The sequence below is a fragment of the Rhinolophus ferrumequinum genome, chromosome 6, assembly GCF_004115265.2.
Source record: "Rhinolophus ferrumequinum isolate MPI-CBG mRhiFer1 chromosome 6, mRhiFer1_v1.p, whole genome shotgun sequence".
Classification (NCBI taxonomy): Eukaryota; Metazoa; Chordata; class Mammalia; order Chiroptera; family Rhinolophidae; genus Rhinolophus; species Rhinolophus ferrumequinum.
This window is the reverse complement of record NC_046289.1, coordinates 64,758,812-64,783,246: the sequence shown is the minus strand read 5'-3', so window position 1 is coordinate 64,783,246 and position 24,435 is coordinate 64,758,812. Positions and strand designations below refer to the sequence as shown.

The 24,435-nt window shown below is 53.0% G+C and overlaps 1 protein-coding gene across 3 annotated transcripts in view; it reads left to right on the top strand.

Moving 5' to 3' along the window:
* PAK6 (p21 (RAC1) activated kinase 6) overlaps positions 1-24,435 on the top strand; it is a 35,383-nt gene that overhangs the window by 6,000 nt on the left and 4,948 nt on the right. Inside the window, exons 1-5 of one of the 3 annotated variants that reach the window (XM_033106876.1) lie at positions 5,707-6,350; positions 6,849-6,964; positions 18,569-18,777; positions 19,669-20,313; positions 23,838-24,332. In XM_033106876.1, coding sequence (XP_032962767.1) covers positions 18,574-18,777; positions 19,669-20,313; positions 23,838-24,332 — 1,344 coding nt within the window. In that variant the 5' untranslated portion in view covers positions 5,707-6,350; positions 6,849-6,964; positions 18,569-18,573. Of the gene's footprint in view, positions 1-5,706; positions 6,351-6,848; positions 6,965-18,520; positions 18,778-19,668; positions 20,314-23,837; positions 24,333-24,435 lie in introns of those variants that run through there. The other 2 variants (XM_033106875.1, XM_033106877.1) reach the window with 2 other exon arrangements.

Below are 24,435 nucleotides of genomic sequence, written 5' to 3'. Positions count from 1 at the left end.
AAATGGATTGACCCAAGTTCTAGTCGTCCCAGGAAGTATTTTATATTTTAACCAGAAGGCTATCAATGTCTTCAGCCAAAGAAGGGAGTAATGGCAAGAGTATCCTCCGTGTTTCCCCGAAAATAAGACCTAGCCAGACAATCAGCTCTAATGCATCTTTTGGAGCAAAAAATAATATAAGACACGGTCTTATGTTAGATAAGACCCAGTCTTATATTGTAGTAAAATAAGACCGCGTCTTATATTAATTTTGGCTCCAAAAGACGCATTAGAGCTGATTGTCCGGCTAGGTCTTATTTTTGGGGAAACACGGTAGGAATGAAAGAGATTCTGCAGCGGAAGTTAGGGGAAGCGCATAGCAGACCCTTTAGCTCGGGTGGTCTTTTCACCAGTATATACTATGACCCCAGGCAGGAATTTAAATGTCCAATGGCTGCCATCAGAGGTCAGCTCTCAGAAGCTGGAGGCCTGTCGTCTGTCACTCTGTCGCCAGGCCCAAGCTGGACAAGAAGACGGTTGTTTTCCACTGTAGCGGATCTTGCTGGAAGATGTGACTGGGCTTGGGAAAGGTGCAGAAAGGTGAAGGTCTCAGACCCTGGGGAGGGCTAGAGCCAGGGCCAGGGGCAAGAACGCAAGGCTAGGAGTCAGCAAGCGTGCAGGGCTCCTGTGGAGGAGGGGAGGGCAAGACAGGAGGAGGAGCCACCGCCTCCAAATGGTCTCTCATCCCAGCAAAGGCCACCATGCCAGCCGCTGGCAAGGGCATGGCAGCATTCTCATGAAGATCCCGCAGGCTGCCACCCCTGAGGCTGGCAAGGTGAGGGCCAGAGAATAAGGAAAGACCCTGAGGAGGGATGGCAGCAGCTGTGTGGGCCTCTCCAGGACCCTCTAAGCACAGCACAGTCCAGCTGAGTAGGGCCTCAGTCCAGCTGAGTGAGGCAGGGCCTGCCTTCTGACCCTGACCCAGGGTAGACACAGAGGCAAAGCTCCTCCAGCTCTATAGCCAGCTGGTCAGAGCTCCCAGGAGGCCACGCAGCACAGAGCCTGGGACCTTCATGCATTTAGAGTTAAGGTATCCCAGCCAGAGGGTTGTGATGGGGCTTGGGCAGCCAACATTACGCTTCCTCAGACTCTTTCCTTCCCTGGGCACTGGCCTGAGCCCTCATCCGGTGACAAGCCTCCTACGCCGCCCGCTCACCTGCCCTTCCTCAGTCAGGCTCTGGGCACCAGGGCATGGGTGCCAGTCACAGCCCTGCCCCAGCCTCAGACTAGGGCGGCCGCTGGAAACTCAGAAGACAGGGGAAAGGACAATGAAGGGTTTCCATTCAAGGAGGCTTCCAGCGGTTAGTTCTGCCAGCAAAACTGCCTGCCAGAGAGCTAAACTGCCAGCAACAGACATTTGGATGGAACTTTGGAGCCCATTAAGAGCAGGGGCTGGAAAGTGATCACAGTGAGACGATATTAAATGAATTCATCATGTCTCTGAAATGAGTGTCGTCAGCACGGAGGTGACTCTTTCTGTTCCCAGCCGTCCCCAGGGTAGCTCATAGCCCCTGTACCTGGGGAGGGTGCCACAGCCTGCCCTGCCCCTGCTTCAGCCCCTTGATCTGTGTGGCTCATCCAGGTCACCACCAGGCCCCTGTGGGACTGTCAGGCAAGTTTGGTCCCCAGTGTCAATTTGTGTTTGGGGAAGACTGGCCTGTATATTCCTGTTGGCATAGGGAGCCTCGCATAGATGCAGAACTTGAGAAAAAGGCAGAGAGAGGCTGGAGGCTTCTGGGTGTGGGACTTTCCCTCTGCTGAAGTTCAGGGTAGCAAAAGGACACGTGTCCAGCTGCCAGGCAGGGGAGAGCCGTGGACTTTTCCCAAACACCTAACTGGGCCCAGACAGTGCGCCCTCTGGCTGGGTTCTCTCTCCAAGATCTAGAGGGGATAGACCTGTAGGGTTGGTTTCATAGCGAGTTCTGGAAGAAGCCTGGGATTCTGCCCCTGTGGCCCACCCAGCTGGTCTCTGTTGCTCCCTTTGGCAGCTATGTGCACACATGGCATGGAGGAGGGGAGTTTCCTCCGTGGTCCCTTTAGCAGCTGTGAGGGCGGCCAGGTCAAGAGCCTCTCGCTCTGTTTGGGGATGCTGATCCTTAGGGCCCCTGTACCCTAATGCTCTAGACCTCATCGTTTCACCACTGTCTCAAAGAAGGGGGCACTCCCTCCCCCATTATACACATCAAGAAACAGACATGCTGGCAGTCTATAGAGGCAGAAGGGCTCCAATGCTGCAAAACCTCGTGCTCTCTGCAGTTAAACTCTGTCTACCGTCCTCCTGCCTAAGGATTCCAAGAGCTTGGCGATGTCAGCTCTCTCAACTCATGCTCCCAGACTCTCAGAGGCGGGTACCTGCCTCTCAGCCCCACCATCAAAGAGAGATAGGTGGTCCCGTTAGGATGAGGGACGCTGGCCCAGGCCACCCCAAGAGCAGGAAGGGACAGATGTTGGACAGCCTGGAAGAGAGGAGGAAGGGATCTTCCCCAAAGAGTGCCTCTCTGGCAGGGTTAGGGGCTGCCGAGTGGGTGGGTAACCGCCTCCAGCCGGTGTGCCAGGCCCCGCCTTCCCAGCAGTGCCCGCATGTGGGCTTCACGGTGCTGGGCAAGTTGCAGGTCTGTGAAGGACAGATGGCTTAATGCAGGGACTTCAGGCAGGGCGCTGGCTCACGACTGTGTAGATCTAGCACCTGGGTCCTAGCAGGAGACTCAGTGACAGGGTGTGGGAAACTGAGGCCCCCTCTGCCCCTCACACCCAGTGCTGTGGGGGGGAGGGGTCTCTTGCCCTTGTCAGAAATGGGAGAGAGATATTCCACCAACTCTGTGTGGCATGACTTACCCATCCAGGGTGGCAGAGTTGGCACAAGGAGGGAAAAGATCAGTGCCTCCCCCACTCACCAACCCCACCCGGTCAAGTCATATCATACAGTCCTTGGAACTGGGGACTTCTGAGCAGTACAGAGTTACGAGAACAGGCTGAGCGCACATAGACTTGCGTTGAAATTCTGGCTCCACCACTCAGTAACGATAGGACCTTGAGCTAGTTTTAGAAACACAAACCAGTCTCAGTTTCCTCATCTGTAAAATGAGAATAATAATAGCATTGTTCTTCCGTGCCAAGGTCGTGGTGAAGACTCTAGTGAGTTAATATGTGTAAATAGCTAAGCATGAGGCCTGGCCCATCGGAAGCATTCAATAATTGGCAGGCATTATTATTACTATTATTAGAGGAGGGCAGAGTCATCCAGAGAAGGAGCCCTAGAAGGAGTGAGTGAGCTTATCAGCAGCGTCCCTGATCCCCAGGCAGCTTTTCAAGTCACACAGCAGAAAGGTGCAGGCAAAGGATAATGTGTTTGTGTTTCTAAACCACAAGTCGATTCGTATCTTTCCTCTTTGGCGCGAACCCGTGCTTAGATGTTGTAACAGGCCCCAACAGCCACAGGCTGAGAAAGAGCCGGGAAGAGCCTGCCCTACCCAATGTGCCTGCCCCGATGCCCTCCTAGACAGTTCTGGTTGCCCAATGCTCCAGAGCTGGCAGGGCTCCAAGAGTCATTGTTCATGGTGAAATGTCAGTTCTCAAGTGTCCCCGTCCAGAGCTCCTGCTTAATTTGTAGATGGCAGTGTGTGGACAACTCCCTGAACCAGAAGGCCTCTGCCAGCTGCCAGGGCTTTTCAAAGGAAGGTGTGCCTAATCCCTCTCCCTGTGCCTGGGAACAGAGCCAGAGCGAGGCACATGGACGCTGGAGAAGACACTGTCCCCCAGATTTCCTGCCACCTCATGCATTGTTGTTCTGCCTTCTCCTTCTGGGCAGGGCTGACTTGGATCAGAGGAGGAGGGAGACGCGGGGGAGTCACACATAGGAATTAATCACTCAGGACTCACTGCGCACGCCCCAGCCATCCCAATTTGCAGAGGGTCATCCAGTATGATGCAGCTGACTCCCCTGGAGATGTGACTGGAAGTCCAGAAACGTGGAGTTGTGATGGACCCAAGAGGTCCCCTGGTCTAGCCTAGTACCCAGTATGGGAACCTTGTCACTAGCGTATCTGACTGATAGTTATCTGGGGTCTTGAATAGCTCCAGGGATGGGGGATTCATGATTGGTGAGTTTTATTAGGGAGTCTTTGCCTCTCCCCAAACCCCACTGCAGCTCCCAAAGGTGGGAGGACCCCAGGGTTTTCTAGACTCACTCCCTACAGGGAGAGGATGGGACTTGGCTAGCAGCAGCAGCCTTTGTGGGATACCCAAGCCTGGGTTCAAACCAAATTAAATACCGGTTCATTTCTGATAATATTCTCATTGTATCATAGTTCAACTGTCCAAAAGTACTGTTTGGAGCTGTGGTTTGTGTATATAAGGTATTTGTATGAAAAGAAAAGAACTTATGCGTGAATTTGTGAGTCAGTAAAAAACAATTTAGGATGTTGATTCTAGATTCAACAATGTTATGCATTTCATTTGGTTCATGGTTCATTTCAAATCCGCAGCAACCAGTTCCCCCCACCCCACCCCCACCAGCAGAACCCACTTCCCAAAGCCAGCGTTCAGCCAGTGCTCCTATGTCCCTGGGGAATCCCTGGGGAAAGTCATCTGTATCACCTGCCCCCCTCCCCACCACGTGGCCCCCTCACCCTAGGCTCAGCAGGCAGCTGACCACAGGCGGTCAGGGGGCCCTCAGGAGGTCAGGGCTTGGCTAACAGGGTCCGGCCTACAATGTTGCCTGGTCAGAGGAATCAGCTTGGGAAAGACAGAGAGGAGGGGGCACGGCAGAGGGTGAGGAGAGGAGCGGAGACCTGTCTGCAGCTGCCCCAGCTTCCACACCACTGCCTGTGGCCTTCCAGGGCCAGCACCGGCACCACCATGCTTGCCTCAGGGAGGCTGAGGACATGGGGCTTGTGGAGCTGCCAGACAGGGTTCGGGCTTGTTTGGGGCTGGGGAATTCCTACTCGCCACCTTAGCTCTGTTTGGTTGGAGCATCAAGTAAAATGTGCATAAGCAATGCTTTATCTATATGCATTAATGTACCTAAAGAACCAGGGAACAAAAATGACACATGGCAATAGAGACCTCAGTGAATCAAGTTTGAGGTGACCAACAATGACAAAAAACCTCTGCACTGTCCTTGGTGCCTGCTTTGCAACACTGGCGGTCACCCAGCCACTGCTTGGGGCAGCCATTTGGGGTCCAGATGTACTGAATTTCTAAGCCAGCATCCCCTCAGCACTCAGTTGGACACAGCCCTCTTTGGGGGCCCACATCTAGGACAACAGGGTCTTCTCACTTCCTTGTTTAGAGAGGAGACAGACAGGTGGCCCCGCCACTCCCCCACGACATATATACACAGGAGAAACCATCCTTCAATCCAGAAAAAAGCAGAGCAAAGGGCAGTCAGAAGTGAGCCACTCTGAACAGCCATCCTGCTCCTCAGCCAGGGCATTGCTGGGGACAACCAGGAGATGCTGTTGCTGGAGCTGGGCCCCATCCTGTTTGAGGGTGCAGGGTCCTGGAGGCTTTCTTTTCCCTAGAGGTCCTCTACCCTAGAATTCCGAGGCCAGAGGGTCCTCAGATCTGAGCAAGAGCTGCCGAGGAAACTGGAATCTCTTTAAATCCTGCTTTCCTTCCTGCACCAGGGGGCTACCCTAGGAGAACAGGCTGGGGCATGTAGACGGTTTGAAATTTTGGCTCCACCACTCAGTAGTAACCTTAGGCTAGGACCTTAGGCTAGTTCCTAACCATTCTCGAGTGGTTAAGATGAGACAGACAGGCAGAGGTGGCAGGTGGCAGGACTCTAGCCGGGGTTCTGCAAAGGGTGTGAGTGGGCGCCCACACCCGCTGCAGAGCAGCACAACTAGGATCCGGGAAAAGCGAGCCTCTGCAATGCAAATTAAGGAGTTAATTACACAGAAAGGCGCTCAGAGGATAATCCAGGTCAGGCCTCTGCACGGCAGCCGGGGGACCTTGGGGACACCGGCAGGTCACAGCGGCCGGACCAGGATCACGGCCCCAAGGCGATGGGCCGGAGGAAGCTGGAGCCGACAGGTTAGACAGAAAGGGTTGAACAGGCAGGCGCTCCCTGGACAGGAGGGCTTCTGGCTGCGGCTTCTGCACCCCTCGGCGACTTTTCCGGAGACTTTTCGCCGTGTCCTACCTGAGGCCACACCCTGAAATCAAACTCGCGGCCAGGTGAAGCCGGCGCTGCACCAACTTGTAAGCGCGGCCTCTCCTCGCTGTTCCCGGCGCGCAGGTCCCTCCCGCGGAGGGCGGATCCAGCTCCCGCGGCCTCTCGGAGGACTCCGGGGTCTTCCTGCTCGCAGGTGGGTGCCCCGGCCGCCGCTGCAGGGGGCTAACCTCCTCGGACTGTGGCCCGGACGAGGGGAAAGGCCTCCCCTCACTCGGGTTTTCATTCCCCGAAGTTCGGGGCCACCGGCTCCAGGCGTAGAGGCCCGAGCGCAGGGGCGGAGAGCTTGGGCTGCTTTCGGAGCGGGACCTACCCCCGCGTGTTGCGCCTGGCGCTAGCGTCCCAACGGGCTGGGGGATTCCCGCCCCACGCGGGCCTGCGAGGTGGGGAACCCTGGCCTCTGGAACTCGGAATGCGGGGGACACAAGGGCCGGAAGCGCCGCGCCCACTGCCCGCACCTCCCCGTGCGCCCCGCGGGGAACCCTCCGCCTCCCCTTGCACCTGAGAAAGTGGCAAAGTCGGGTGGCAGCGGGCATGGCGCGGTTCCAAATTCTCTGGATTCGGTCCATTCGCAAAATCCGCGGGACAACTTACCACATTTGTCACAGCGAATTTCTGATCTGTTTCCACCCAGGCCTTGGTGGACTGGCCGGGAAGATCTTTAGTCTTCCCTCTTCTGGTGCCTGAGAGCTCTGCCCACGGACGAGTGAGGATTTGGGAGGAAGAAGAGGCGAGGAAGGCAGGCCAGAGGTGAGTGAGGGATCTCCAGCCCTGGTAGAGTGTCCAGGAGCCTTCCGGAGACCAGCCTGAGGAGCAGGCTGGAAGGGACAGTGGGCAGGCAGGTGGCCCGCCTGGGCTGGCTCATTCTTGGTATTGCTGGGCAGCGCAATGGTGCCTTCTAGGTGCCACTTCTGTCCTTAGTGGATGTACATTGTTACTTCCACAACCTTGGCCCATAGCAGGCAGCAAAGCTTCAAATGCCCCGCCCTGTCTACTGGCCCAGCCTCCCCTTGTCATCAAGTCTGATGCTTGTCTGGGGCAAGGCAGTGTCACCAAAGCTGTGCGCTGAATTCTTGCTTGGGAAAGAGGCTCCCAAACAGGAAGGGCGGTAGGACGCCCAGCACCTATGCTGAGCAGGCCAGGAAGCCGCCCCAGGCAGAGCTTCTGCTCAGCACAGCCCTGCCTGCCGACTCATTTCCCAGATCTCCAACCACTAAAATACCTCCAGCTTTTCCGGCACCCAGTGTGCGGCTTCCATCCCAGGAACCGTTCCGGGCTAGGAACACTAAGGGCTAAGACATGAAGAGTTCCCAGGTGTAGGCTGTTTTGTCTGTATCTTGCCCCATTCTGGTGTTCTTTTCAACTCTTCTGACGTATTTTTCTAGGTGGGATAGGGGAAGGGGCTCTGGTCTGTCTGTGGTCAGGTCTTTTGTGGCTTGTGCAGCATTAATTGCAATGCTGTGAGTTCGCCTCAGGCCACATGTAGGCTGAGAATACAACATTTGGAACCAAAAGGAGCTGGGTTTGAATCCTGACTTGGCCATTGATTCCTTAGTCAAGTTGCTTTACTTCTCTCCAAACTTTAACGTCCTCGTCTATAAAACTATCCTTCCTCATAGGATAGCTGTGAGGAGTCACAGTGATAAATGAGAAATGCAAACAGCCCAGCAGGGGGCTGCCTCCCCCCACCTCCACTTGCTCATGTTTGAAAAGGTGAAGCTACCTGAGCCCTCCTGTCTTGGAGAACTTTGAGAATGGTGTGGCTATGTGGCAGGAGATTATAGAAGTTGCTAGAGCAGAGCAATGGGAATACAGTAAAGGCAGAGGGTCCACTGGGGGCAGATAGTGAGGTGACCCCAGGGACGGGGCCGTTTTTGGAAGGAAACCCAGCTTCCAAAGCAGAAACTAGCACGCTCTGTACATGTCATATGTGGTCACATGTCCATGAGTGACCCTGGACATAGGCGTTGCCTGTGGTAGAGGGAGCCTTTGTCTTGAAGCTTCCAGTCCTATCTCTTAGTAGCGGTGTGATCTGAGGCAGGTCATTTAACTTCTCTGGATATGATAGAGAAGCTTGAAGCTTGGAGTCGGAGAGATCTGGGTTTCAATCCCAGCTCCACACTTACAGCTCAGACAATTACTTCTCTCTCAGCCTCAGTTTCTTCACCTGTAAAACAGAGCTCGTACTATCTGTCTCATAGAGTTGTGACCATTAAGTGCACCAGTTAAAAGCACCTAACACAGTGCCTGATATGTGCTGGGTACTTTATACGTGTATATGTGTATCTTCCCTTTCTCATCTCCTCCTTCCTCTCCCCAGCTGCCTGCCTTCTTTAAAAGGCACCCAGTAAAGGAAGTGTGGCCCAAGTCACAGTGGTATTATGAGCATAAAGTGAAGAGGTAAACAAAATAAGTATAGAAAACTAAGGGCTGTAAAAAACACAGAGAGAGAGAGAGGGAGAGAGATTGGGGACCTAATCTTCTGAGTAGGGGACTCCAGAGGTTCTTTCTGGCTAGGCATTGAGGACTCTGTGATAAGACTCGGGCCTCTGCGTTCAGAGACTGTTGAAAATCTGGGCTGGTGCAGAGGGGCCTGGCCTGCAGACCTCCCAGGAAGGCCATTTTTCTCTCTTCCCTTGGAGATAACCCCATGCCCAGGAAGGCCCAGGGCTGTAGACCGACTAGGAATGGGTTTAGGATTAGAGGTACAATGAATAGAGGTCAGGTGACTGGTCTGGCTTGAGCCGCTCCTGGACTGCCGCGCTGAGTGTACAGGCTGGAGTTGGGCCGAGAGGTGGGCCTGAGTCAATATTGACCTTCTTTGGCTGGCCATCCTGGCTCTTTGGCCTCTCATTCGATGGGAGTGTTGACACGAGTGACTGAATGAGCTTTATTATCATATTCTTTTCAACAACAGCCCCATTATCTCTCCTCTGGGGATTCACTGGGACCTATAGTGTGGGAGTGATGACAGGGCGCGGAGCCCAGACATGTTGGCTTATTATGTGCACAGTGCCCTCTGCCCTGCACACTTAGCGTCTCTCTCTAGGCCAGTGCAGTGGGACAGCAGGACCTCAGAGTACGGCTCAGCGCCCTGGGGATGCTCCACACTTCAGCACAGTGGCCCTGGGCAGACCTTACAGAGCCCTCAGGCAATGGTGGTGAGGGCCACAGCCTGGGTCTAGGACCCACCCACCCTGCAGGTGACAACTGGGCAGAAAAGCAAATGCTCTTCAGGCCCTTCCCCCAGGGTATTTTGGGAGCCCAGGAAAGGGTGTGGGGGGGTACCACCTCTCCCACCTCTCACGCCATGTGAAGAGGGGCAGATGGCAGGCCTGGACCCCTGGTGGAGGCTGAGGGAGGACAGAGCTCAGCTCTACACACACAGGAGGAGCAGCAAGAGAACAGAAGGCAGGGCCGTGGGAAGGGGAAGGAGCCCCCCATAACTGAACACATTTGAGCAGGGCACAGGCTTCTGTTGGGAATGCGCCGGAGGGACTGCAGTTTGGGCAGGGACAGAGGGGAGTCCAGAACCCATGAGCGAGTCCCATGGGATGTGCGTCACCATCTCTTCTGGCGGGCCAGAAGAGGTCAGGGGACCATCTAGCAACATTTACAGTGGTACCTCTGTTTTCGAACGTCTCCGTTGACGAACATTTCTGTTTACGAATGCCGTAAATTTTATGGATCTATGGTATCGTTAGATAGTAAAATTCATGCTAAATTTGCAGTTTTAGGGGTTGATTTTAAAGGTCTGGAACAGATTAATCCATTTTGCATTACTTTCTATGGGGAAATCATGCCTCGGTTTTCGAACGGTCTTCCGGAATGGATTATGGTCAAAAACCGAGGTACCCCTGTATTTGGAAAAAGCAAGTAAACTGCATGAGAGCAAGGATCTTTGTTTTGTTCACCATGATCCACAGAGCCTAGAGCAGAGTAAATGCACAATACATACTTTTGAATAAATGACTGAATAATCTAATTTTGTAGTTAAACAAATTTCAGAAAGTTAAGTCTTAGAAAAATCTTTCTGGCTGATGAGAATACTCTGGTGGGAGGCGGGCTTCTGTCCACGCTATTCTCAACCAGGGGCCAAGAAGCACTGGCTCTTCAGGAAGAAGGGTGTGTGGGCTGCCTGTTCCGGGGGGTCTGAGGAGGTCACGTAGCCCTGCTGCACATGTGTGGGTGGGAGGGCACAGCTCTGAAGGCGACAGAGTGCTCTGTGGGCCACTCTGTGACTGATGGTGGCAGTACTAGGGGTGCCCGTCTAAATGCTGTAGAACTCAGGGGGCGTACCTCTGCCACAATGTCATGATTCTAGGATGGATCCTTCCCCAAAGTGCCCTGGGTGAGCCTGAGAACAATGAAATGTGGGTGGTGGGAGGTGAGAGCTGAGTGCAGCCACATTCACATTCACATTAGGGTCTCGGTCAGATAGACGTGGGTCTACCCCTTCTTTGCTGCTTGACTTGGTTTCCTGAGCTGCATAATGGGACAATAACGATCTTACCTCTCAGGCTTGTGGCGAGAAGATCTTATATGTGAAACGCTCAGCCCGCAGCCTGGTGCTTCCATCAGGCTGTCCCTGAGTGATGAGTATTTAAAACACCCAAAATGGCTCCTGGAGCTAGAACAGATGCTGTTTCTCTCCTCACTGTATCTGGAGAAGCTCCCAGAGGTAAAGGAGTCCATTCCCTTGTTACCCCCTGAAATGCTGAGGCCTAGAAAGCAGGAGAGTAGGTCAAGATCACTAGCTGGAATTTAGGAACCCTGCGCCCTGGGGCCACACTGAGCCCGAGCTCAGCTCTGATAAGGCCCTGAACCTCCCTCCAGCAGAGGAAGCCCGGGTGTGCCCCCCATTCCTGCTCACTGGCACTCAGAACAGGGTCCAGGGTGCAGCTCCTGTCTTCCAGTCACCCAGAAATGGAGAGGAATCACACCAGCCTCATGCCTAACAGTTAGTTAACCAACATCCCGGAACTTAACCAACCGAGCCCCGCCCCCTTCAGAGTAGCTGCAAACTCCTTTCAACTTGCTCTGTAGAAGCCACCTTCCCAGCCTACAGCACAGAGGAGGAATCCCTGCCCTGGACTAAATGTCCTTTCCTTGAAAGGAATATGATGTGTGCAAATAGCCCAAACCCACTGAAAGCCAGGCATGGAGAGTAAGGTAGGCGACCACTTCCTGTGAAAAGCAGAGGCTACAGGCTAGGAGAACAATTGATACTGGCTCAAGATGGGCCCCAAAGGTGATTTCCAAAGAGGACTTCTGGAAATCCTGGAGCATGGCTGGAACAGGCAGAGTCACTCCCAAGGGTCTACCTCAAATGGCAGCACTCATTTGAATGTCTGAACTCTAGTCTGAGGTTTCGATGCAGACTTATTTCTACATAGCTCTGCCTTGGGTTTGTGGGGCCCAACAGCTTGGTGGCACGGCACCCCAAGCCCTGGCAGATGGAGGTCTCCTCCCAGAGGAGAAGCAGTTTGAGAGGGTGACCCACCTACTGTGGCTGCTCTGCTGACCCAGGTTGTGGACTCCAGACCAGCCAAGCCATGGTGACCCACTCTGAGGGACACCATCCAAACCCTCTATTGCTGTGGAATAAATAGCATCAGCTACAAAGCTACACCCCCCACTCTCGAGCCAGGCCCACGGATTGCCTCACGTCAGGCTGAGACCCTGGAGAGGGGCCCTGACCTGTTCTGGAGAGAATACACTTCTGCTGCTTCTGCAGCTTGTGTCATATACGTCAGGCCCTGACGTCACAGCCGCCAACATGAGCTCTTTGGAACATTTTTACCCACCCCTTGCAGGGCAAAAATAAACCTGGTTCCAAACAAAGTAAGGGTCAGCCTGCAAGTCAGGGCAGCCCCAGCTCCCTTCGCCTCTGGCTCACAGATCAGCCCAGGAAAGAACCTAGCAATCTTGGCTGAGGGAGCTGGCCCTGGCCCACCCACTTCAACATACTCCCATGGGTTTACTCGGGCTGCTCAGCCCTGAGATCTGGGAAGATTAACAATAGCTCTGAGCCATCAGAGTGGGCATGGTGGAGGGAGCAGGGACTTGGAACCAGATCCGGGGTCCAGCCCCAACTCAGTCATTTCCTGGTTCTGTGACCTTGGACGAGTTATTTAACCTCTCTGAGCCTCATCTGGATTTGTGGATAATAATAATTCCTACCTCCCAGAGTTGTTGTGAGGATGAAATGAGTTGGTCCTCCGAAACGGCCTAGCCTATAGTAGGTACTCAAGAATAGTTACTTCCCTTTCTGTCCTGAATCTCCTCTGACCTGACAGTCCCAACCCTTGGGTTCTCCCTGAACTCTCCCCCCAGCTCTGCCCTGGGGTTTCCTGGGTGTGGCGGCCTTTTGTCCAGAAAATCTTTGTCAGGAACTGACCTGCTCCCCATTTGCCAGGCTCAGGCTGGAGGAAGCAGCCTCAGCGGAATCTGTGCCTGGGGAGCTTCCTTTACAAACTGGTTTGGCCTGGGCAATTCTCTCCCAACACTGGCACCCGCCCTGGTCCAGCCAAGGGCCAGCCAGCCAGAAAGTAATGTCTGCAGACAATCAGAAGAGGGAAGTTCAAAGCATTCCTCAGTCACAATAATGCATCCCAGCCTGGGAAGGAATCATCAGCACCTCTCTGCCCTGTGTCGGGCTGAGGTGTCAGGCAGACAGGAGGTCACCCTGAGCCTGAGCTGGCACCTGCCTCTGTGCATTTCTACTGCAGAGTCTCAGGCACACATCACTTCCGTCAGGCTAGACAGAAGGAAAAGCAGCAACTAGCGCTCTGATTGAAAGTCATCTTCTTGCCTCTTTCCTCCTTCCCTCTTCCTCCTTCCTCCTCAGGGATATGTATCTTCTTCGAGGAAAGCTCCTCTGCTAGATGAATTGAGTGTGGATGCAAAGAAGTGGGTATTAGGGACAGCACCTTTAAGGGCTGGCATGGCCCGATTTGCTTTAACACTAGTGCCTCCGGGCTGATACAACAACGGGGGGGGGGGGGGCGCGAGGGGGGGGCCTTGGGCTTCAGTATGAAGGTAGGAAATTGGGGTGGAAGGTGGAGACCTAGGAATGGCACATTGAAGACCCTAGTCTGGGCAGGCGTGTGGCTCTGTTGCTGGAGAGATGCAGGATGTTTGTGTTTCAGGTGTTTCACACCCAACGACTTGGCAACATTAAATACTTGAGTTGTTGAATGTCCCTGAGGAACTCAGTCTTCACGGATGACTCTTTTCTTTCTTTAAAAAGATTGTGTTTTCTTTAGAAAAGCAGTCCATCACCTTCAAGGAACATTTAGAGGAGTAGAAAACTGGGGTAGGAGGAAATCACCTGTAGCCCCACCAGTCAAACACAACAATGAATGTTTTGCTGTATTTCCTTCAACTATTCATTGCATTCAGATTGCGTTTACAAACTAATCTAGGTGAAATCTGTAGAAAGAAGCCCTACTCCTAATCTGTGCCATTAAGAACTCTGCTTTAGTGTGGGATAAAAAGGGGTTCATTCTGTGGAAAGGAACCTCACAGGGTGACCTGATCATAAATTCCTAACTGGGCAAGTCATAGAGGGGAGTCACGTCTCAGGCGTGATAAGTTCTTTAGTAAAAGGCTTATCTTTGCCTTAAACAGCCCTGGCCATTGTTTCTGTGCATCTAGGTTAACACACTTTCGAAGTATCCCCTTTCAGACCCCTCCTTCTAAAGTGTGACAGCACATAATCTTAACTAGTTTGTAATCCAAACCTGGCCTTGCTTTCTCCCACCTCGTGTAATCTCCTTAATTTCAAATGCATAAAAGAAACTGCAAAACTGTTATTCTTGGGAGTATTTGAGATCTTGCTCCCTGCCATATGTTGTCAGTTTGGCTCAAACTCTCATAAAAATTTAAAAAAAAAAAAATCTGCTTTGGATAAAGAAAACCTGGTAGTTTAATTTGTCTCTAGGAGCCCTAGTGTGGACAGATTTTGGCCCCAGCAAGTCAGGGGCTCCAGGAGAGCCCACCAAACTTGAGTCCTACAGACTCACACACACTGGACCGGAGGCAGGGGTTGGCCAGACTTTGGGTTTCCCCCTCTCCTGCCCTCCACCACCATTCCCACCAGCTTTATTATTTCACCTTTCACACTTAGATCCACATCATTGGAGGATGATATGAATTCATTTTTCAGGATTCTTCCTTTTTTCGTATGGATGTCTAATTGCTTCAGCTACATATATTGAAAAGGTCACCTGTTCCCCACCATATTACAAGGCCACCTTTGTCATAAATTAAGTGACCTTGTATGACTGCGTGTATTTCTGGATTCTCTCTTCTGTTCCATTGGTCTATTCGTCAATCTTTGTGCCAATTCCACACTATATTAATTATTGTAGCTTTATAATAAGCCTTGATATCTAGTAGTGTAATCCTCCAGCTTTGTTCTTCAAGAATGTCTTGGCTATTCCTGGTTCTCTCTGTTTCTCTGTACATTTTAGACAAGTTTGGTGAAACTTGTCAATTTTCACCAAAATAAATATGTTGGGATTTTGACTGATTCAAATAAATTTGTAGGTTAATTGGAAATAATTGACATCTTTACAACACTGAGTCTTCCAATTTATAAACATCCTTTAATATCTTTCTTTTATACTTCTCATTGTAGAAAACTTACCCATCTTTGGTTAGAGTTATTCCTAAGTATTTGACATTTTTAATGCAAAATGGCATCTGAGGGTTCCCCTCCCCGCCCCATAACACTTCTGACATCAAATGAGAGGTTTTTTCCCCTTCCGAGACCATTTCTCCAACTCGGATACCCACTGGGCGTTCAATTCTGACGCTGACTACCTGGAGTTAGCACAGACCCCACAAGCCCAGTTCCACAAGCCGCCCCCACTTCAGATCCCAATTGCAAGTGCTGGGCCACCTGTATTTCTGACCAACTGGCTATAAATCAAGGGTTCCTATGACCCTCCTCCTCAGGTTCGATAATTTGTTCGAATGTCTCATGGAACTCAGGAAAGCACTTATTATTGCCGGTTCATTATAAAAGATGCAAGTCAGGAACAGCCAGCTGGGAGAGATGCACAGGGCAGGGGCTTCCATGTCCTCTCCAGACACCTCACCCTCCCAGCTCCTTGACGTGTTCACCAACTCAGAATCTCCCTGAATACTGTCATTTAGGGCGTTCATGGAGGCTTCATTACATAGACATGACTAAATCATTGGCCATTAGTGATTAATTCAATCTCCAGCCCTTCTTCCCTTCCCAGAGGTGGGTGCAGGGGGGCGTGAAAGTTCCAACATTCATGTCACTCTGGGGATTCCAAGGGTTTTAGGAGAGGTGTCCCAGGAGGAGTGGATAAAGACCAAACTTCTATTTCCCACTGTACCACACAATCTTTGTCAAAATATCACTTTGTATTGGTTGCTGGCATGTTGACATACAATTGATTTTTTTATATTGACCTTGAATTGGAGACCTAAATTCACTTATATAATCCCAATATTTTGTATGTAGATTTTTCTGGACTTTCTATGTACACAATTATATTGTCCCAGGCAGTGTTGGCTTCACTGCATTTTGGATGTGTCCTGGCAGCGTCCCTGTAGGTGTGACTTTCCCACTAGCTACGTGACTGGCTCTGACTTCTAAATCTCTGCTCGTCCTACCCACAGAGGCCTGGCTCACTCACTGCTTCAGCCAGCTCCCGCCTGCCCTCACCACCATAGCCCCGCCCCTAGGACTCTGCACCATCCATCCCTCTTCCTCCTCAGGCCTTCCCTGCTGCCTCTGGAAAGAACTTATTCTGGAATCGCTGTTGGGGCAGCCTCAGGAGGAGGGTCCTAGAGTCACGTAGATAATTTGCTAACAGTGCTGTCCTGTGCGTTCTTGCAGCAAAAGCTTGGCCCTCAGGCAGGGCAGGGGAGTTGGGGAAACAGATGTTGTGGGGGGAAGCAGTATTAACCAGCTCTTTTTTAACCCTAGGGTGTGCCCCTGTGCCTCCAGAGTTGTTCACAGAGGGAGGGGAGGGGAGAAAAAACAGTCTGTCTCAGAGTGATTCATGCTGGGTCTCAGAAGCTGTGAAGACAGACTGTGGGATGAAGATTCTTCTGTAGCCAAAGGCTGAGAGAGAGGAGGTCAAGTTTTACCAAACCACCAAGAGTTGACATAGTGGAGAGGTGACGAGGGCCTGAGGTCCCAGAAGTCAGGCCTGGCCCCTTGACAGGTGAATCTGAGAGGCTGGAGTTCAGCAACACTCCCAGACTACAGTGTTTCCCCGAAAATGAGATGTAGCTGGGCCATCAGCTCTAATGCGTCGTTTGGAGCAAAAAGTAATATAAGACCTAGTCTGATATTATATTAATTATATTATATTATATTATATTATATTATATTATATCCAGTCTTATATTATATTAAAATAAGACCGGGTCTTATATTAATTTTTGCTCCAAAAGACGCATTAGAGCTGATGGTCCAGCTACGTCTTAATTTCGGGGAAACACAGTAGTATCTGCTCACATTGCCACATCTGTAGGGCCCTGATCTTAGAGACAGGGATACAGAGAGGTAACACAGCAAGAGAAACAGCCCCCATTTACTGGGAATCTGCTCACGTAATACTCCCCAAACCCTGTGAGATAATTTTATTAACCCCATTTTATAGATAAAGAACACCGAGGATCCAATCATGGAGGTAACTTGCTCAAAGTCTCCCCAAATTAGTGGGAGACTCCCTACAATTCACATGTAACTCAAGCAGGTGTATGTCATTTCAAAGTGCTTGGTCCTTGTGGGTCTTGCACAGGGGACTTTGCCCAAAGGGGGTGTTTGGTGGACTCCTAAACCTATAGGTTCCAAAATGTAGCTGACAATCCAAGAGATATGACATGGATTCAGAGTGATTCATGCTGGGTTAATTCTAGTGGGGTACCCGTGGGGTACTAGTGGCTGTTGGAGCCTGCAGCCTTTCTGAGTGAGCACCACCTGCCTTCCAGATCTGAGACCTACTCTAGAACCTGCTAGCGTGACCAGGAAAATGCTGTTTCCAGAGCAGGAGTCAAAAGAGAATGCCCCAGTATCCAAAGATACCCCAGATCTGTGGATAGATGAATGACCCAAGCATTCAAGAAACAAACATGTTTATTTCTTGAAATTTGTTTCTTGAAACCTGGAAGTGACCTTTCCAGGTGACATATAAGTAAGAACCCATTAAATGTATTTTACCACAATAAAGAACATTTAAAAAACAAAACCACTGAGCTGTTTTGAGCCACTTCAGACACAAAAGCATTCAAGTGGGTACCCATGACCTTGACTTCGATCACATGTGGTCCCAGCCAGACTCCCTGAAGGCCAGGCTAGAGCAACATTTGGGAAGAGTCACTTTAGCTCCTGGGTTTCCAGTCTCCCTCTCTCAAATCCACATGCCACAGCACTCTGAGATGTTGAGGGAGCTCACCAGAGCCTTGGACAAACCCCAAATCAGGTGAGGGAGGGAGGCTTGACTGCAAGTGATGTTTTGTACAGACAGAGTTCCGAGACCTGGGAGAAAGGGGCCCAAGAGGACATGGGTTCTCTCTTCCCTGGAGAGCTTTAACCCTGAGATAGCCACCCCTCAGGGCTTTCCAGAATTAGGACTAAGCACCTGGTGACCATGAGGGCCCTTTTGGGGTTCCTAGTCCTATGATAAATGGTCCCAGACGGGGCAGCATGTCTGTGACTCGATGGATTGGTTTTTTATATCACGTCATATTAACAGGTTTTCTGTTGTTGAACCAGCCTGGGACAAACCCAAGTTGATTGTGATCAAACAAAAAACTTTAACATAGTATTGGATTCAACTTGCTAGTTTTATTTAGGATTTTTATTTATATTCATAAGTGAGATTGGTTCAAATTTCCCATTTCTTGTACTGTTCTTACCTGGTTGAAGAATCAAGGTCATACTCGCTTCATAAAATGCGTTTGCTGGCTTTCCTCCCTCTTTGCCCTGTTTTTAATTCTTTGACAGCGGGATGATATTTGTAGTGGGTTTTGGATCTTATAAGCACACCTCCCCAGAGTCTGCCTGCTCAGCAGGGGACTTGGCACAGGCAATCAGACAAACAGACACCTCTTCCTTGTTTATAGTCTGTGTTGGCTTATATATGGTGCTTTTGTTGTTTCTGGGACTGCTCTGCTGGGAGCTAGCCATTTCCCTGAGGCAGGACGGATAGGTAGGACGCCCTGGGCCCAGCACATGGGAGCTGTGCTGGCGGGAGGGAGTCCAGAGCCTGGTGCCTCAGCTCCCATCACAGCCACCTGTGCTCCCCGGGCCAGGCTCCTGTGAAGCCCCTGCTGGAGCTCAGCCTGACCTTCCCCATGCAGACACCATGTTCCGCAAGAAAAAGAAGAAACGCCCTGAGATCTCGGCCCCGCAGAACTTCCAGCACCGCGTCCATACCTCCTTTGACCCTAAAGAAGGCAAGTTTGTGGGCCTCCCCCCACAATGGCAGAACATCCTGGACACACTTCGGCGCCCCAAACCCGTGGTGGACCCTTCACGCATCACACGGGTGCAGCTCCAGCCCATGAAGGTAAGATGGGTGGTGGGAATGACGGGGCCATGTTCAGCCTCTCTGGCTCTCTCGCTTGCTCCACTCTGTAGATGCCATGTTTGGCCAAACCACAAAGGCACCTGGAGGAAACTCCTAATTACCAGCTGTCAATTAGCCACTGTTTTCATTCCCTGTTAATCAGCCTCTCATTCTCTCCCTGGGTGACCCAGGGAGGAGGAACCTGGGGAGTCCCTCTCTGCAGGGTGGTAGGGTTGCCAGATTTAGCAAATAAAAATACAGGATGCCCAATAACATTTGAATTTCAGATAGCAATAAATTATCTTTTAGTATTAAGTGCGCCCATGAGACATTTGGACCTGCAGCCCCCATGGGGCTGGGGGTTTAATTGTGTGTGTCAGGAAGGGTAGATCCAGGAACCTGGTAGGGGTGGGGGTCAGGACCCTGTCGGGATTTGGAGGCCGCAAAGCCAGTGTGTGTGGAGGAGAGCCCTGGACCGGTTCCTGCCTCCTCAGAGAACTCTGCATGTCTCCCAGAAGGCTGCAGACAGCTGGAGAACATCTGCGGGCCCCAGGTGGGGTCTGGAGGCCGCCTAGTACCCCTTCATCGCCCAAAGCTGAGCTCCCCACACCATTTGGCGTGCTGGATTGTAAACTCATGGTTGCTCACCGACGGGGCTGCAAGCCCCATGAACGTGGGCCTTCTCCCTGTATTCCTGCACCAGCACAGGCCTGACCTGCCATGGGCTCTGGTAAATGACTGAAAAATCACAGCATGGCTAGATGCCACAGCAGGCAAGGTCCTTAGATGTTCCTCCCCAAGGACCCCAGGGAGACTCTCTGATCTGGTCCCAGGCCGGCCCTCCTGCCACAAACAGACCCCTCACTCCCGCTCTTCTCCCCTGCTCTGCAGACAGTGGTGCGTGGCAGCTCTGTACCCATGGACGGCTACATATCTGGGCTGCTCAATGACATCCAGAAGTTGTCGGTCATCAGCTCCAACACCCTGCGCGGCCGCAGCCCCGCCAGCCGGCGGCGGGCACAGTCCCTGGGGCTGCTGGGTGAGGAACAGTGGGCCGCCAACCCCGACATGTACCTGCAGAGCCCCCAGTCTGAGTGCACTGACTCCCATGGCCTCTACCTCAGCTGCGACGGGGGCACACCAGCAGGCCGCAGACAGCCGGAGCCACAGAGCCCACGGGTCCTGCCCAACGGGCTGGCCACCAAGGCGCAGTCCCTGGGCCCCGCCGAGTTCCAGGGTGCCACACAGCACTGCCTGCAGCTGGGGGCCTGCCTGCAGAGCTCCCCGCCCAGCTCCTCGCCCCCTGCAAACACCGGGAAGCGGGGGACCAAGGCTGCCAGGCATGGAGCTGAGGAGACCCGGCCACAGTCTTGCCTAGTGGGCTCAGCTGCGGGCAGGCCCGGTGTGGAGGGCAGCCCCAGCCCTAAGACCCAGGAGAGTAGCCTCAAGCGCAGGCTCTTCCGAAGCATGTTCCTGTCCACTCCTGCTCCGGCCCCTCCAAGCAGCAGCAAGCCAGGCCCTCCGCCACAGAGCAAGGTAGGTCGTCGGGAGCGGGACTGCCCCCGCCCCAGCCACTCTCAGCAGGACTGGGAGCTGGCCTGGCAGGTGTTCACTGAGGAATGCATGTCAGGGACACAGGCCCTGCCTGGCTGCCTGGCCTTACCCCCTTACAGGCTCAGGTTGGGGACCGCATGAAGAACAAACTAATCAAGAAACCAGCTCCGCCTCATCTGAAGATTCTAGCTTGAATCAGCTGAGCCCTTGTCCTCCAAAGGCTTAGATTAGCATGTGTGTGTCTGAGGTTGCAATCCGGGTCCTTTTCTGGGGGGGACCTCAGAGGGGCTCATTGTACACCCTCCTTACATTCCTGCCCGCTGGGGTGTGTCTAGGTGGACCACAGTGGTCAGCACCCCCTACAAAAGCAGCATCTTTCACCACAAGCCCAGACCTTCCCCTGCCACGGTGCTCACCCAGGCTCCAGCAGAAATACGTGCTCCAGCACTGCGCAGGGCAGGGGCTCTCCCTGCCTCCCTCTTCTCGGACCTTCTTTCTGCCTGCACCCCTTACTCGCCTCAGCGCTCTCTTGAGCTTGTGCAGAGACTCCCCGGGCTGCTTCTCCCTGAGGCATTCAGCAGTGTTCCCTCCTCTAGGGACAATTCCTGCCTGCCTGCCTTCCCTCTTTTTAAGGGTGGTTTTATTTAACATTTCTGTAATGATTTATTCTCGACTTTGTGTGCCGTGTGACAATCTAAAGGATTGAATTTGCCTAGGTCCAGGAGCAGCAGAAAAGCTGACGTTGGGCCTGTGTGACTGTCTCAAATGCATATATTTTCCTTATAAAAAAGGAAACAGTGAAGGGAGTCCTAATAGTGACATTTCTTGGCAGGCAAAGGAGAACAGTTTTGCTTCTTACATGCCCTGTGACATCCTGTCCGTGGTGACAATAACATCCTTTCCCATTTGGCAAATGAAAAGGCTGATTCAGAGAGGGTGAGACAGCCCCTAGGTGTCTCAGATGAGTCAGGGAAGGAAGGCATGAGACAGCCTCTCGGCTCTCGCCTCTTAGGAAGGCTTTGCCATCGTGGCAGCCACTTTTCTCTAGCTCCTTCCTGAGGGTCAGGCAGAAATGAGCTTAGGTGGCAGCATGAGGGTTGTAAGTCAGACCTAAGGCACAACTGCGGACAGGGCCTCGAGTGATGGAGCCTCCTCTCCCGGAGGGGGACATTCCTGGGTCCTCCCCTGACAGTGATGGCACAAATCTGGTCTAGCCTGAACATGGGTGGGGAGTTTGCGAAGTAGCCCTTTCTCAGTCACTGCCAGTCCGAGGCATTCCGGGAAGGCTGGCTCTGGACCTTCACAGCAGCTCCCACAGCAGCACTCGTGCACTGATGCCCCGGGAGGTCAGGTTGCCATTGGCCATGATGTGCCAGGCGTGGCTTCAGGAGACTCTGTGGCCGAGGGCTCCTGGACTCAGCCCAGGCAGCTTGGCCTGTGGTCACACACTTTGGCTAAAGATCAAAAGGAGACCCTGAGTGGGGGCAGGGAGGCCAAAGAGGTAAGAGAGTTTCAAGTTTGGGGGATTTAGAAGTGGTTCCACTTAGAGGCAGAAAGGCCAAGTCAGGAGACCTCAATAATCAGCACACGTTGCTTAAGTCCCTACTGTGTATCACGTGCTCCATCATATGCCAAGGATACACAACACCAATGGGACTAGAGCATAGGGGTCAGGGTTCAGACTGACCGGGGCTTAAGTCTGGTCTTGCCCTTTCCTACTTAGTGACTCTGGGAGTTACTTAACCTCTCTGAGCCTGTTTCCTCCCCTACAAATGTGATAACAATAGTGTCCACGGGATAATAAAATAACCCGCAGGCTTATGAGACTTAAATGAGATAACACATTTTAGGCCCTTGTCGAGGTGGTAAGCCCTCAATAAATGACTATTATTTTTTTAATGTTATGCCGTGGCCTCTGCCTTTGGGGCACGTAGGGTACAGCACCCTAAGCCTACAGCTGGAGAGTCCAGCCCTGCCGCCATGGCCCAGGAAGGGAAAATGAAGCATCACTGTAACTCCACGCATGACTCTTCTAGTGGCTTCCTGCCCAAGAAGAGGTCTCAGTCACACAAGTAACTCCAGCATTAATCCAGAGCCCGTAACAATTCAGTAATTCCACCCTTTGTTCCCCTCTTTCCCTTTCTTGGTGTGGCTTGGCAAGTTTCATCTCGTCCTTTCCTGTGGCTACATTAAGTAAAAGTTCCCTTCTTATGGCCACAGGCAGCAGAGCCAACGAAGGGACATTGGGACCTGCCTCTGCTGAGGTGAAGACCAAGCCTGGCCCCACCACCCCCATGTCCCACGCCCCAGGCCATGCCAGTACTGGGCTCTCCACTCTACCAGCAGGTGCACCCACGCACATGTGTGACCCTATTCAAAGCCAGGGATTGTGGTGGGGGCGGGAGCCCTGAAAACTGGGGAGTGGGTGCTAAAGAGGTGGGAAAAACTCTTGCTGAGCCTGGTGGATCCATGGCCCAGACTTGGGGTCCCTAAGCAAGCAGCCCAGCCCAAGCTGACTCCTTGAGATTTCCTTAATTCAGCTCTAGGAATCAGGACCAGGAGCCACTGGGCCCCTAGACAACCACTTGGTGATGAAGTTCTGAGAACGCATCTCTGCGGCTCCTAAAATGTCCTCTCTTAGGTTATGTAGTGCCCTCTCCAGGGGTCCCTTCTAAAAACACATTTCCTGGCAAGGCTGGCAGGAGGACTTGGGCTTGGAAAGGCAAGGAGCCTTGAAGGCTTCCAGGGCTGGCCCTGCACAGGGCTCACTGGGGCCCAGGCTGCCACTTCACTCCACCTTTTCTTCCTCATCCTCAGGATAGGCCCTGCCTTCCCTTCCTTGTGGGGGGGGGTCATCAGTCAGGAGTTTCATGCTTGGGAGCAAGAGGAGGGGCTCCTCTGGGGAGCCCTTAGAAAACTTCTCTGGGGTCCCTGGCCCCAAGGCTTGGGTTTGGCTGGACCCACCCTTCTGATCCCAGATCTCTCCAGTACCAGATCCCCAGCTCAGGGGGAACCTGAGAACCCCCAGATGGTAACATGGCTCTGTGGTCCTCTGCGGGGGACATAACAGGGCTTCTTCTGTCTGTGTGGGCCCTTGGGTGGGGAAGCCATGGGAGCGACTGCCTCTGACCCAGATTCCCCGTGCAGCAGAGGGCGGGTTGCCTCCCTGTGGCCTCCCTGGGGTCTGGCTGTCAATTACCCACGAAGAAAAACCCAGCACAAGGACACCCCGGGGACTCTGCTTTCTCTGTCTTCCCAGGAGCAGGTGGAGTGGATGTAAAGAGCTCTTGTTTGGCCTGCTCTCCTGGGAACAGTGGGGCTGGTTTCCCAAGCAGGACGATGGTTTGGCTTCAGTTCCGTTAGAAAATCTTTGCTCATAGCCTCCTCCGTTTGGTCTGATGCCCTGACCCTGCCCACGTCCACAGGTCACAGTAGCCACCCCGTTTCTGGGAAGGTTGCTCCAAACACTGCCACTGCCAACCTCTTTCTATTCTTCCTCCCTGCAGCCCAACTCCTTCCGACCGCAGCAAAGAACCTCCCCCGCGAGCCTGGTGGTCAAGGCCCAGTCCTTGCCCTCAGACCAGCCCATGGGGACCTTCAGCCCTCTGACCACCTCAGATACCAGCAGCCCTCAGAAGTCCCTCCACAGAGGTCCAGCGTCCGGCCCTCCTCCGGGCCGGTCTTCACCAGCGGGCTCCCCCCGCACCCGGCATGCCCAGATCAGCACCAGCAACCTGTACCTGCCCCAGGACTCTGCAGTGGCCAAGGGTGCCCTAGCTGGTGAGGACACGGGTGTTGTGACCCACGAGCAGTTCAAGGCTGCACTCAGGATGGTGGTGGACCAGGGTGACCCCCGGCTGCTGCTGGACAGCTACGTGAAGATTGGCGAGGGCTCCACAGGCATTGTCTGCCTGGCCCGGGAGAAGCACTCAGGCCGCCAGGTGGCCGTCAAGATGATGGACCTCAGGAAGCAGCAGCGCAGGGAGCTGCTCTTTAATGAGGTGGGAGGAGAGGGCTGATGGGGGTGGGCATTTGGGATGGGCAGTGGGTGCGAAGCCAGGCTGGACAGGTGTGAGCAGGGGCAGTGGGGCCGGCCCAGCACTC